The sequence below is a fragment of the Schistocerca piceifrons genome, chromosome 5 (genome assembly GCF_021461385.2).
Source record: "Schistocerca piceifrons isolate TAMUIC-IGC-003096 chromosome 5, iqSchPice1.1, whole genome shotgun sequence".
In the NCBI taxonomy this organism is placed as follows: Eukaryota; Metazoa; Arthropoda; class Insecta; order Orthoptera; family Acrididae; genus Schistocerca; species Schistocerca piceifrons.
In genome coordinates this window covers 381,837,454-381,852,556 of record NC_060142.1, presented here as the reverse complement: position 1 = coordinate 381,852,556, position 15,103 = coordinate 381,837,454, and the positions used below count along the sequence as shown (strand labels likewise).

General features: G+C 38.0%; 1 protein-coding gene and 3 non-coding genes across 4 annotated transcripts; 1 reads left to right on the top strand and 3 right to left on the bottom strand.

Annotated features, from left to right (window-relative positions):
* Positions 1-6,846: 6,846 nt before the first annotated feature.
* On the bottom strand, positions 6,847-7,344 carry LOC124799003. Its single transcript, XM_047262539.1, has one exon. The coding sequence runs from the start codon at positions 7,342-7,344 to the stop codon at positions 6,847-6,849; it is 498 nt and encodes a 165-aa protein (XP_047118495.1).
* A 5,690-nt stretch (positions 7,345-13,034) lies between these two features.
* Positions 13,035-13,115, bottom strand: Trnat-ugu. The gene has a single exon. It is a non-coding gene; the product is annotated as a tRNA-Thr (tRNA).
* A 333-nt stretch (positions 13,116-13,448) lies between these two features.
* Trnat-ugu lies at positions 13,449-13,523 on the bottom strand. The gene has a single exon. It is a non-coding gene; the product is annotated as a tRNA-Thr (tRNA).
* A 505-nt stretch (positions 13,524-14,028) lies between these two features.
* Positions 14,029-14,103, top strand: Trnat-ugu. The gene has a single exon. It is a non-coding gene; the product is annotated as a tRNA-Thr (tRNA).
* Positions 14,104-15,103: the final 1,000 nt, after the last annotated feature.

The window sequence follows — 15,103 nt, the reverse complement described above, 5'->3', positions numbered from 1 at the left end:
GAATAAAGAAAGAGAGCTTGAAAACTTGCTATCAAGTGAACCCAGATAAGTTAATATACTGTGCTTAACTGAACACTGGCTGAAAGAAAATGAGTTAAAGACAGTGAAAATAACAGATTATGTGTTAGCAGCGCAAACTTGTAGAAATAAGTTTACACCTGGAGGGAATTGCATATACATAAAGAAAGATAACGAATTCAATAACTTAGACAATGTTGAATCCCTAAACACTGAGAAAGATTTTGAAATATCAGGCATTGAAATTCCAGCATTCAAATTAATTGTAATATGTTTATATAGATCTCCAGATACCCACCTAAAAAAATTCAATACTCGGCTTGATACTTTACTAACTAAAGTAGTAACAAATCGAAAAACAGTTCTTATTTGTGGAGACCTAAATGTAGATTTTAGTAAGCAAAGCAATTCAAAATCTGAGCTGATGAACATATTAACAGCCAATAATTTGGAGATTACAATCCACTCCCCTACACTTAAAACGAATCATTCTAGCAGTACCATAGACCAAATAATAAGAAGCTCCAAAACAAAATATAAATCAGTTGTAATAAAAGCTGGACTGGCAGACCATCATGCACAGAGTATAAGCTTTTGTGTAAACACTAATCCATCCTATAATTATATGAGGAAGACTACACACGTGGGCAGAACTTTCAGTAATACTGCAGTACAAATATTCCAGAATTATCTCCAACAAGAATCATGGGAGATAGTGTATAGTACAGAAAATATTTCTGGTCAGACATTCATGAATATTTTCAAATATTATTTTGATCTTGCTTTTCCATTGAAATCCAAAACAACACGAACCACTAAAAGCAACAAGTGGATTACTAATGGTATAAGGAAATCTTGTGCTAGAAAACGGTACCTTCGCAATATTGCAAGAAGCTACAACACAACTCAGGAGTTTGATAGTTACTTTAAAAAATATAAATCTATCTTAAATAAAATAATAAAGGAGGCAAAGAACGAGACAATGACAAATACATAGAAAATGCTTCAAACAGAACCAAAGCAATCTGGCAAGTTGTAAAAAAAGAAACCAAATCTTACAAAAGTAGAGTTAATAATATAGTATTAAAGGCTGGCTTGGAAAACACAGGAAGTAGCTAATATGTTTAATAACTATTTTATAAATGTAACAGAGAAACTACTACAACAAACTTCTAATAGAAAACAACATACAGAAACAGGGAAAAAAGTCTCAAGCAGATCAACGTTTCTGTACCCAACAAATGTAGAAGTAGTACAGGTTACAATAAAAAGTCTTACAATGAAACACTGTGCAGGTGTAGATGATATACCTGATTTCATTATAAAGAAGTGTGGGGACTTGATTATGGAGCCCTTAACCCACCTATGAAATCTATCTTTTGCTACAGGAACTTTTCCTTCATGTTTGAAAATAGCAAAAGTAAAGCCATTATACAAGAAAGGAAACAAAGATGATGTTTCCAACTACAGACCACTGGGACTTCTGTCTGTTTTCTCAAAAATATTAGAAAGAATTTTCAATAAGAGGCTAACAGACTTCTTAGAGGTAAATGACATTCTGTCAGAATCTCAACATGGATTTAGAGCAAACCGCTCAACCGAATCTGCAGTTCACTCCTTTCTATTAGAGGCACTGATAACATTAGACAACAAAAAACTTACCATGGGCATATTTTTAGATTTGTCAAAGGCATTTGACACCATAAATCATGACAAATTGCTACACAAGCTAGAAAATCTTGGCATTAAGGGAACAGCTAACAACTGGCTCAGCTCTTATCTTAAAAACAGGTAACAATATGTGGAAATAGATCAAGAAAGGAACAATGTCATTAGGAAATATAATTCCAAGCTACTGACTGTTAAATATGGAGTGCCACAAGGATCAGTAATGGGTCCTGTTCTGTTCTTACTCTATGTAAATGACCTAAGCATAAGCAATGACAGCAGTAAAATATTTCAATTTGCTGATGATACGAGTGTTCTAATTACAGGAAACTCAGAAGAAACTCTTGTAAAAATCATAAAAGAAACCACTGACAGGCTAACATGTTACTTGATGACAATGACTTAATAATAAACACTGAAAAAACTGCTGCTATGGATATACACACAGCACGAACAAAAAATCTGATTTCACGCAATCTAGAGCTATACAGACAGACAATTGCCAAAACAGCCTGTACCAAATTTCTTGGACTTCATCTACAAGACAACTTGAAATGGAAAGCACAAATTGAGAAAATGAACAAAAAATGAAGTACTTCTTGTTTTGTGCTGCGTACATTAAAAAATTGTACCAGCTACAACACCCTTCAGTGTGTATGTATTATGCAGTTGTACACACTCACCTCCGGTATGGGATTATGATCTGGGGAAATTCTGGAGATGCCATCAAAACATTCCAAATTAAAAAAAAAAAAAAAATAAGAATAATGGAAGGGGTAGATAATCGCAAATCATGTAGACCATTGTTTCAAAAAAAGGATGATCCTGCCGCTTCCTTGCATATATATATACTTGAAAATATAATGTATTTAAAGCAAAACTTACACACAAAAAGACCACTCATCACTCAAAATCACACAATACACAGCTACGATACAAGACAAAAATTGGGTGTACATGTTCAAAGCGCCAACACAAAGTTATTTCAAAACAGCCTTATCCTAGTATCAAACTATACAATGCCTTACCAGATACCATTAAACACGTACAAAACCTTGGTCACTTCAAATCTAAACTGAAGTCATACTTGGTTGATCACTGCTTTCACACAGTAAATGAATACCTACAAAACTAAATTTTTGTGTGTTTACCCAATGTAGTCTCATTCAGAAGAATATTTGTATTTTATCTCTCTGTATATAACGTAACAACATTTATTTAAGTATTCATCATTAATTAATGTATTAATGTGTGTTATTATGTACAAAGGTATATTATTTGTAAAACTGTTAATTTAACAAAAAAATCCAAATATCTCTTGCACATTGTGCAGCTGTAGATGAAAATGGATCAAAAAATCAAACCCAGCGCCATTGTTATTTTTCTGTATGTGTACCAACAGCCAACAAAGATTCAGTATTGCTCAATATGATGTGTTGTACAGAGCTTAATATTATCAAATGTCGTAATATGAAACTGAGCCACATGCTAGCAGGGCGGTATTCTTTACGTGAATGCACTGTCGCATGCGGCGTGCTCGTAGTTCCACTTGTGCGCTTGCAGTCAGCTGGTGTGGTGGTGGGGGACGTGTGACGCCAGAAGGGAGCGATCCGCACACGTGTGAAAGCTCAGCACGCATGCATGCACATGTGCCGTGTTCTTGGCCATCCCTGACATACATCATTTCACTAGAATATTTAGAAGCTTTTAAAATTATTAGTAGTTACTAATCAAAATTTGTGGGTGGAAAAGTTGTGGTTAACCTGACTGACCATCAATAATTTACAAAGCTGTAATCATCTAGTCGGTTTTATGTTCCATGAATCATTTGTGCAATTAATTGTAATGGTGTGGAACTGGCCATTTTACATTCATATGTAAATATGCCTACACGCTCATCATCTACCAATTTTTTTTTTTCCCCCAAGTACTGTTGTGAGTTGATAATTTTCCTAACCATCACCTTTTACACATTTCCAAATTAGAAATTCTTCTGTAGAATAGGAGGACTTGTCAACGATAAAATTTTTCAATTTGTTTTCAATTTTTACTTTGCTGTAAGACATTTTGTATCATGTGGTAAGTGATCAGAAATTTCGGTGGTAGCATTGTGCACCCCCTGTTGTGCTAATCAGTGTCATTTTTTCCTTCTATGTAAAATAAGTAAAGGGAAACAACTCACCTATAGTGGATTGATGCATTGAGCCCAATAACACACAACAGAAATCAACATTCACACCAGTTTTCGAACACTAGTTCGTTTTCCAGCAGTAGTGTAGTACATATATTGACACGCCGATGTGTACACTCCTGTGGCCACAGGAGTATTGTAATTATGTAGTCTGCTATTGTAATAAGGTACATCATTATTACTTTTGAAATGTGGTGGATTATTTACAAAAAACTACGAGAGAATAAACGTACTCAAGGGTCAGTAGTCAGAATGCCTAACTCCTTAAACAGATATCTAAAAGATAACTGTTGGTGAGTGCCACATATCTTTACAGCACTTTTTCAACAATGAGCAATTTCTTTCTTAATGGTAAGTGACCCCAGAACATTTTTCCATATGACATTACTGACTGAAAATACACGATATGTGTCAACTTACCAATTTCTCTCACCAAGATTTGCAGTGATTCGAAGTCCAAATGTAGCTGAAGTACATTATTGTAGGAGTTCCAAAAAGTGTTTTTGCTAGTTTAAATTCTCATCAATATGGACACCTAAAAATTTTGATGTTTTCACTCTACTTATCTTTTCCTCACCACATGTTGCACTTATTGTTGGTGTAATAACCCTAGATGTGCAGAGATGAATGTGCTGTGCGTTTTTAAAATTGAGAGAGAGGCCATTCACAGAAAACCACTAAGTAATATTTTAAGAGCATTATTCCCACTTCTTATGGTGATGTGTGTTTTTTTGGATTGACTACAATACTAGTGTCATTAGCAGAAATAACTAATTCTGCTTGTTGAATGTTAGGCAGAAAGTTGTTTAAATATATGAAAAACAATAGTGGAGCTAAGGTTGAATCAGAAGTCGTTTCTGAAAGTATTCGTATGAAGTGTAGCCATGTATGGAAGTGAAACATGGACGATAAATAGTTTGAACAGGAAGAGAATAGAAGCTTTCAAAATGTGGTGCTACAGAAGAATGCTGAAGATTAGATGGATAGATCACATAACTAATGATGAGGTATTGAATAGAATTGGGGAGAAGAGGAGTTTGTGGCACAAATTGACGAGAAGAATGGACCGGTTGGTAGCACATGTTGTGAGGCATCAAGGGATCATAAATTTATTATTGGAGGGTAGTGTGGAGGGTAAAAATCGTAGAGGGAGACCAAGAGATGAATACACTAAGCAGATTCAGAAGGATGTAGGCTGCAGTAGGTACTGGGAGATGAAGAAACTTGCACAGGATAGGGTAGCATGGAGAGCTGTATCAAACCAGTCTCAGGACTGAAGACCACAACAACAACAACAAGGTTGAATCTTGTTGAACCCTATAAGTGATTTCGCCCCAGTTAGGAGGATCTCCTCTGTTTACATTGGTTGAATTGTTAGGTATAACTTTCTGCATTCTTTTACTTAGATATGATGTTATCCATTGGCTTGCTATACCACCAATCCCATAAAACCGCAGTTTATACGGGAGAATGTTGTGATTCACATATTCAAATGCCTTAAATAGGTCGCAGAAAATACTTACTGCCGCTGTTTTGTTATTTAGCACTTGTGAAATTTGGTGAGTGAATTTATAAATGGCAGTCTGAGTTGAGCAACTTTTCTGAAATCCAAACTCTGAGTAATTGAGAATAATACTGGTGATTAGGTGCAACAGTTCACTAGTTATTGACATCTTTTCTATGCCTTTCTTATAGAGGGGTCTAACAGTGATATATTTCAGTCTCTCTAGAAAGATACCCTGAATTAATGGTTCATTACACATTTCAGAAGAGAGTGAGTAATACATGGGAGAAAGTCTTAGTACTCTGTTGGAAACCCCATCAAATTCAGATGAGCTTATATTTTTGAGAGAATATATAATTTTCCTGATTTCAGAAGGAGAAATGGGAGAAACCTCCATGTGTTTGAACTATATGTAAGTTGATTGTTCAAAATACTCTTTTGATTTTTCTCTTGAACTGTTTATCAATATATTTGTACTACATTTAAGAAATGATTGTTAAACGTAACTGTTACCTGTGACTGATCGTTTATAGCCATTAAATTTAAATTAATAGTGATGTTATCCTGTTTTGTGGCTTCTGTCTATCATTGTGTTACATCCCATATATAAACTTCAGTCTGTTATCAGGAGTACTGATTTCTGACATACTGTGCATGTTCCTTGATTTTTAATAACTTTAGGAAACAAGTTGTTAAGGACCAGCAACGGAAGATAAAAGTTTGTTGTCCAGTCCTGTGACTCTCTTCTTCAGAATTGCTGGAGACATGGACATTACGTGTAATACGCACTCTTCCTGGAGCACTCCGGAAATTGTGCTGAGGAAGGTGAGGCAGAGGACTCATATTGAGGACTGAGATTTAAGTCACTGTCCAGCAATTCCAGTTTAGGTTTTCTACTGTTCGGAAATACCTGTATGTTGAAAAAGTTAGACTGATCTTCTTTCTGATTATTCCCCAATCTGAGGTTGTGATAATCTCCAATCAGATCAGTGGAATATTTAAACCATGGGTTTCATTATCAAAAATTACAGATGATACTTTGGTGATGCTAAAAACAAAACACCTCAGTGAATTTTGTCACTATTATCTACAGTAGAACCCTTATTTAACGTTTTTGTAGGAACCAGAATTTTTTAATCTTAAATGGGAGTTTACCTTAAATCGACGTTTCGATAGAAAGCAAACCTTTTCCAGAACTCTTTGCCTGTATTGACATCAATTGCACCAACACACATAATTTACACAATAACAACAATAAAACTAGGAGTCACCTACCCTACACACTATACTGTAATTACAACTTTTTTTGTAGCACAAGATCGTGTTTTCCTTGCACAGTACAAAATTGAAACATCCACAAAATACTTACACAATTACAGTAATATAATAAATCAAGTTACTTTTCCTATATACAACACATTTTTACACAACTTTCACAGTGCCTCATTTTTTGAAATACCTGTAATCAACAATGGCACTCCACTTTAAATGCTGTGACAAATCTCCGGACAATGTCTATGCTGGCAATAGCTTCACTGAATGTTGGTGTTTGCATTTTTTCATCCCTAACATTGTCTTCTTCAATACCTTCATCATTCTGCTTTACTTCATCTTTGCAGATTTCCTCAACATCTCGGATGCATGTAGTGATGGAATTATCATCACAAGCCACAAATTCATTAAAAGTGAGGGGGAAGTTGTTAGATACCTGCACCCAATCATGCATGTCCACTACTACTTCATCACCGTCTTTGTCATGAGAGCTCATTACATTAAATCCAACCTTATGAAAGCAATTTGAGATGGTTTCCTTTGTTGCCATTTTCCAAGCTCCTGTGAGGAAATGCATTGCTTGCAGGATGTTCAATTTAAGCACTTCATTCCTTTCAATAAAGGCAAGTGCTTTAAGGACAAGAGCTTTCTGATACTTGCTTTTCAGGCTATGAATAATCCCTAGAACCATGGGCTGGAGTCTGCTTGTGCAATGTGCAGGAAAGAAATGCACTTTCACATTCTGCAGAAATCCCAAGTTTGTTGGATGAGCTGGACACTTGTCCATAAAGAGAACAACCTTCCTGTTTCTAGCACCCATTCGTGCATCAGAAGCTTGCAAGAACTTTATGAATAAGTCCACAGTTATCCAAGCACTTTTGCTGCTATAATACTTACATGGCAGTGTAGCACTGTTCTTAAAGCAACGTGGTTTGTGGAACTTACCAATTACTGTGGGATCCAGCTTGTCGCTGCCATCTGCGTGGCTGCATAAGAGAACAGTAATTCTCTGCTTGCTCATTCTTCCTTTGTGGTATGCTTCTCCTTTAACACTTACGGTTTTAGTGGGCATGAGTTGGTAAAACAGGCCTGTTTCATCCACATTGTACACATCCCTTGATTCGAAACCCTCCAAGATGGGTGACAGCACCTCTTCTTTCCAGTGTTCAACACTTTCATCACTAACTGCAGCACTCTCTCCACATACTGCCCTGCAAGTTATCCCATAGTGTTTTTTGAACCTATCCAGCCAACCATTCAAAGCTTTGAATTATGTTAACCAAAATTTCCCTGATATCGTACATGCTTTCATTTTTATCAATACCCCATCGATTGGTAAATTTTCAATATTCCTAACAATGAAGACTTTGCAAGTCCCAGGCGTCGAGCCATTTCACTTATGAGCACATTTGCGTTTCCCCCCACTTTCCGAATCAAATTCACTTTCTCCGCGACAGATGGAATTTTTCTTTTTGCTGCCACAGTCAACTTCACTACAACAATGAATGTGAGTGAGCAAACTGATAGAAGCTGGATTCTCCGTACAATACACAAACTGATGCAAACTTGCGTAAACTGACACTATACTGTAATGCTGCTATGAATGTACAGGCTTGGGCAGAGCTCAGCCACGTGCAAGCATACAATGCGGCATGAGTGTTAGTGCACTGTACATTATTAGTCTTCGGCCACGGTCAGCTAAGTTCGAGCTTGCTCGTGCATGTAGCAGGAATCGATATGGAAGATGATTGATCGTATCCAATAAAAATGCTGGAGTTCATAGGTTCTTAAAGCCCGCATTACACGATTATTACATTTGGAGGCAAAGCGTACGGAAGTTCCGAAAAATCCCGATAGAAGCCGCTTCAAGTACTGTCGTTACCGTGTTTACCCGATTGCAAGCCGACCTCGAATGCAAGCCTCACCCCAGAAATGAGACTTGGAAAAACAATAAATAAATTTTACCCTGATTTCAAGCCTCACTTAAAAGAAAGATATGGCTCATCATATGATGGATAGCATATTAAGTGGCCCCTACCTGTCAAGGATTTGGGACACTTAAAATTACAATTACGTCACAAATCACTGACAACAGTGAAAATTCACGATACTGTATCTATCGAAATACAATATTCCGGATCTACACGCACGTGAGCTGTAAGCAGTGACGTCGCAGGCGAGCTCGCTGCACTGCATACCGGAACACAGTCGTGATTTTTCATGTTTTATTATTAACGCTAGCAATTCCTTGTCCCTACTTCTGTGCAAAGCATCATCCTCTGTGCCACAAGCGCATTAGAAATACAGTATTTTTTTTAAATGCATGACGAATAGTTTCACTTGGGAGACGTTTGCAAGATTGACTAATGCACATGCACACTTGAGACAAACTTTCACACTTAACATGTCCTGTAGGCGTTAATTGCCTATTTTCTTTCCTTAGGCACTGTGTATACATATTTTTCTGCTTGTCCATAAAAGGTTTGTTTAAACAAACATCTAAAGGATGCAGAATGGACGTCATCCATTCTGGAATTATAGCTAAGTCCGCTTAACCATCTGCTAATTTTTTTTCCCCCACAGCTGGTGTACAGTGGCCTGCATACGAATCTAAAACAAGCACACGTGGCAAACCTAGCAAGGTACCAGGACGACAATGCCAGACAGGTCTGATCCACTCTAAAACTATATCCTCCATGAACCAGCCAATTTCGTTAGCATGTACAACAACATCTTTAGGAAACACTTCGGACTTTGGTTAATAAAGTCTTTCGTGTGAAACGAATGGTGGCAGTTTATGCCCATCGGCTGTACAAGCCAGCATGAATTTATGGTGCGCAGTTTGATGATTTAGGGCTGAAATGCGACTTTTTCCACGTATTTTTCAGGCCCAGTTGCGGCTCCCTTTAAAATCTTGGATTTTCTGTCGTGCTTTTACGTTAATTATATCTGTAGGTACAGGTAAGCACTGTTGCTGCTTCCTCACAAATCGTTCACTACGACTTCTAATTCATAGTGGCGGCCACGTTTTGGTCCAGAAAATGCTTTTCTGCTGTTGGAACAAGCTGAAAGTTGTTACTTTTGCTGTCTCCATGTCTTACCGAAGTTGAAAATCAGACTGAAACAAACGTTTTTGCGAGCACTGCTGTCATTAGCTGGAGTTGTTGAAATATAAAGCCATACTTGTCAAATTTCTTCAAAACGTCCGTTTTGATGGTATATATGTGAAGAATTTTTTTTAATTGCTATGAATATTTGGAAAATTGGTAAATTCGCCCATGATAAAAAATAGCTTAACATTCATTACTCGAAACTTAACACAACGGCTTTTGTAGCGGCTTCTAGCAGCAATAAAGGCCGCAAGCACTTACAGCGGCAGCTAGCGGCATTTTTCGGAACTCCTTAAGCTTTGCACTCGAGTGTTAATTGCAGGCGGTTTTTTGAATTCCGAAAATCAGAAGAAAAGTGTGGCTTGCATTTGGGCTGCAAAAGCCACTATTGCAATTGTTTTCAATATTTAATATTCCTAACGCTAAATGCGGGTTTTGCTGTAATGCGAATTACGTTAAACCGAATATAAAATTGCATTGTACTTGTGGAATAATTTTCAGGACCTGAAATTTCTTGCGTTAAATGCGGGTTTACGCTAAATCGAAGTCACGCAAAATCGGGGCTATACTGTATTTCATAATCAATGACCCCAGGGTTTGAGCTCATGTAGTGGCTCCTTTGCATGAGGAACATTGGTGTGATGCACTACTCTGGTATTGTCAAAGTGCCTTGTTTCATGTGTATGTAGGGTGACCATATGTCCCGATTAATCGGGATTGTCCCGTTTTTTGAGGCTCAAGAATTTGTCCCGATTTTCGAGGATTATTTTCAGACGTTTACAGAGTGGTTAAAATATTTTCTGAGTGTCGATTTTATAAACTATCAATTGAAACTGACATTCCGTACGTTGGTACCCCGGATAATGTACAGCTTAAGCACTATAATTGTTGCGTACTCTTATTTTCTTAGCTTTTGCTTGCCATTGTTGTCAGCACTCTGTACCAGTTTCGTGAAGTGCTAGCATCTCGTGGCGATGCCGAAACGAAAATCAATGTTCTCGGAAGAGCTTCAGAGGAAATTTCCTTGCTTCACTGCTACAGACAATGACTGTTCAGCAAAATGTAACGTATGTAACTGTGCTGTATCCGTGTCTCATGGTGGTTCTGCAGATCTCAAGCATCATATGGAATCAGAGAAACACTGGAAGAATCTTCGATCGGCAGGTTCCTCGCAAAAAATGACGAGATATTTTGTAACTTCAAATACACAGGAACAGAAAAACGTAGCTGCAGCAGAAGGAACCCTGTCATTCCATGTTGTTAAACACCGCCAAAGGTATCGTTCTAATGACTTTAGTGTTCAAGTAAACAAAAAAAAAATTTCCTGATTCTAAGATTGCAGAAAATGTTTCGTGTGGAAGAACAAAGTGTGAAGCAATTATCAACAATGTTATAGCTCCGCATTTCCAGAAACAGGTAATAGCTGCTGTAAACAGTGCAAAATACTTTTCAATATCTACCAGCACATTTTTCCTGTGATAGTTCAGTATTTTTCTGTAAGTGGGGGTGGACTGCAGACGAAATTGCTGGATCTTGATGAATTGCAGAACGAAAAGTCCGAAACAATTTCCAGTTATCTTTCTCATGTTATACAGTCATTCAGTATCATCTCAAAGTGTGTTGCATTTGGTGCAGTCAATACCAACTGTGATTTTGGGGGGTTAATGAAGAAAGAGGGTAATAATGTTTTCACACATCTGAAAGAAAAATTAAAAAAACTCTAACATTGTTGGCATAGGTTGCCCAGCACATGTTGTTCATAACACACTTCAAAGTGCTTGTGATGTCTTACCTGTTGACATTGACTGCATTGTCATGAAGTTGTACAACCATTTTCATATTTTTTTTCTATTCGTGTTGCAGAACGCACTGAATTCTGTGGATATGTTGGTGTCACTTACAAAAATTTACTTTCCTTTTCCAAAACAAGATGGCTCTCATTGTTGCCAGCCATAGAAAGGATCTTGAAAATGTATGAACCTTTGAAATCTTACTTTTTGTCACAGTCTAACTCAAAGTGCCCTGCAATCTTAAAGAGTTTTTTCAGTGATCCTATAAATGAATATTATTTACTTTTTGTACATTCACAAATGAGTGTTTTCCAACAATCAATTCTGAGCATTGATAAACGAATAATTCCATATTTGAAGTATTAGTAGTCTTAAATAAAGCTTTGACACGTCTAAATTCAGGGAAACGTGAACGTAGTGTACCACTAAGTGTAAAAAAACTGCTGAATGATTGTGATGACCAGTCTGTTAAGAAATTTGACATAGCAGTATCAACGTTTTATGAATCTTCAGTAGACTATTTATCCTCATGGTTACAGGGAATAGCTGAGTTTTCTGTATTCTCATGGATGATGCTCACAGATCCACCAGAATGGTCAGTAGTTGAAAATACTTTAATGTGGCTAAATGAAAAGGGCATACAGCCTCTTATTTGATGAAATAGTTCATATACAGTCATTTGTAAAACAACAAGTGGAAACAGACAGTGAACAATGGAATCAGTTGATGACACATGAAAAATGGTGTAGGTTTTTCAGATCTTGCCAGTGTAATGAACAGTTCAGAGAATTGCTTAATATAGTGCAGTATTTCTTTTCACTCCCTGCCCACAATGCAAATAGAAAGAGTTTTCAGCTTACTATTGTCACAGTGGACAGATGAGAGGAATAGATTTACGGCGAGGAGCGTTACGTGTATTTTACTGACCTGTTTAAACTTCAGTAAATGCAATTGCACTGACTTCTACTCATACCTATTAGGCAAACCTGAGTTGCTGAATGAAATTTCATCTTCGAAGAAATATGATTGCAGTGTGGAATCCACAAAACCATAAATTCCTTGTATTCACTAAGAACTTTTTTGTAGTGATTGTTACTGTATGTCCTTCTACATTCTGTGTTATAAATGTTACATTTCTTAATAAGTAAATTTCTGAAAACTTGAAATGTACTTCTTTCCAGTCTTTCCATTCTTTGTTTGGTTTTGTACACACAAACACACACACACACACACACACACACACACACACACACACAAATATCAGTGAAGGCTATATTTGCAGAGGAAGAAGAAATGTTAGCATTAAAAGTGATATTTAACGAGAAATAAAAATTGTCCCTATATATGACGGTAGTATCTGTTCCAGAGGAACAGTTACCGTGGATGACCATGCAGCTTTGCTAGAAATGAAATGATAATTAAATGGACACCCTAGCTGCAAACAGGCGTTGATGTACTTCATTGGGGACATGTTGAAAATGTGTGCCCGACCGGGACTCGAACCCGGGATCTCCTGCTTACATGGCAGATGCTCTATCCAACTGAGCCACCGCCGCGGGCACAGAGGGTAGCACGTCTGCAGGGACTTATCCCTTGCACGCTCTCCATGAGATCCACATTCCCAACATGTCCTACACCACTACATTCATAGTGCGCCTAATAGATGTTTGCCCATCATACTCATTACGAGTTCGGGCATAGCGTGTGCGTTCGCACAAGAAGGTCAATGGCCGGGAAGCCATATTTTAACTATATTTGATGGTAGTATCTGTTCCAGAAGGAACAGTTACCGTGGATGACCATGCAGCTTTGCTAGAAATGAAATGATAATTAAATGGACACCCTAGCTGCAAACAGGCGTTGATGTACTTCATTGGGGACATGTTGAAAATGTGTGCCCCGACCGGGACTCAAACCCGGGATCTCCTGCTTACATGGCAGACACTCTATCCAACTGAGCCACCGCAGGCACAGAGGATAGTGCATCTGCAGGGACTTATCCCTTGCACGCTCCCCATGAGATCCACATTCCCAACATGTTCTACACCACTACATTCGTAGTGCGCCTAATAGATGTTTGCCCATCATACTCATTACTCGTGGCAGATTAATCTACCAAGTCCCGTACGAGTTCGGGCATAGCGTGTGCGTTTGCACAAGAAGGTCAATGGCCGGGAAGCCATATTTTAACTATATATGACGGTAGTATCTGTTCCAGAAGGAACAGTTACCGTGGATGACCTTGCAGCTTTGCTAGAAATGAAATGATAATTAAATGGACACCCTAGCTGCAAACAGGCGTTGATGTACTTCATTGGGGACATGTTGAAAATGTGTGCCCCGACCGGGACTCAAACCCAGGATCTCCTGCTTACATGGCAGACACTCTATCCAATGGATGTAGGACATGTTGGGAATGTGGATCTCACGGGGAGCGTGCAAGGGATAAGTCCCTACAGACGCACTATCCTCTGTGCCCGCGGTGGCTCAGTTGGATAGAGCGTCTGCCATGTAAGCAGGAGATCCCGGGTTCGAGTCCCGGTCGGGGCACAGATTTTCAACATGTCCCCAATGAAGTACATCAACGCCTGTTTGCAGCTAGGGTGTCCATTTAATTATCATTTCAAAAATTGTCCCACTTTTTGGCCAAGAAAATGTGAAAGTCCCACTTTTTTCCGAAGAAAATATGGTCACCCTATGTGTATGAGTATTATTTTGGTCGATAAGGGGACAATATGGAAGTATTTGTTTGAATTTTGTCATTTTTTGGAAAGTGTCAACCCTACATTCCTCAGATGCCAGACTATATTTTCACAAAAATCTTCTGTGCAAAATTTAAAGATACACCCTTTCTCTCCTATTAATGACTCAGCAACACCGTCCCCTGATTGTTTAAAGAATCGAACTCCCATGTATAAATGTCATATATCCTTACCTTCATGTTGTGTGAAGATATAATTGTGGAGGTACATTCAGTGGTGTATGTGAATCATATCTGAAAATCGTGTTCCAAATAGAGTTTATAATAAAATAAAATGCCATGTGGGATGCCGCAGTTTTACTGTATGAACAGCACAAATCTGAGTCATAACTTTTTTCCTTTCATCATGTTGTGGACAGTGTCAGTGAGAAAAAGGTTTGAAATTGTATGTAAAGTGTGTTGGAAGTTGCCAAGTATTCTCATTGTCAAATTCTGGATGAGGATAGTGTATCCCATACCATAGGGTGGTGGAGGGGCCTCTATAAACTAGGTTGTCAACCCCTCTTGGAGAGCTAACCCCAAAATGAAAGCCAGGTCGTCCAGGTTAGACGTTGACCACTAGGTCAATACCCTGCCTTGTAAAATGTCTGCCATCACAAATAATTTAACAAAGAATGCTGCACTGTTCTTATGACAGTGAACTGAACTAAGGAACAGGAATTTGGATATACTGGTGCACTGCTGCAGATAGGTGCTGTGAATACCATTGTGAAAGAGACGGTAAGGTATGAAGTGAGAGTTGCACTTCAGGAAATCAGTAGGAAGAGAAGAAATGGGATTCAACAGCAT

What these genes read in the sequence shown, in the direction of transcription:
- LOC124799003 (XM_047262539.1), bottom strand. Translation starts at nt 7,344, where the DNA reads ATGGTTCTAGGGATTATTCATAGCCTGAAAAGCAAGTATCAGAAAGCT.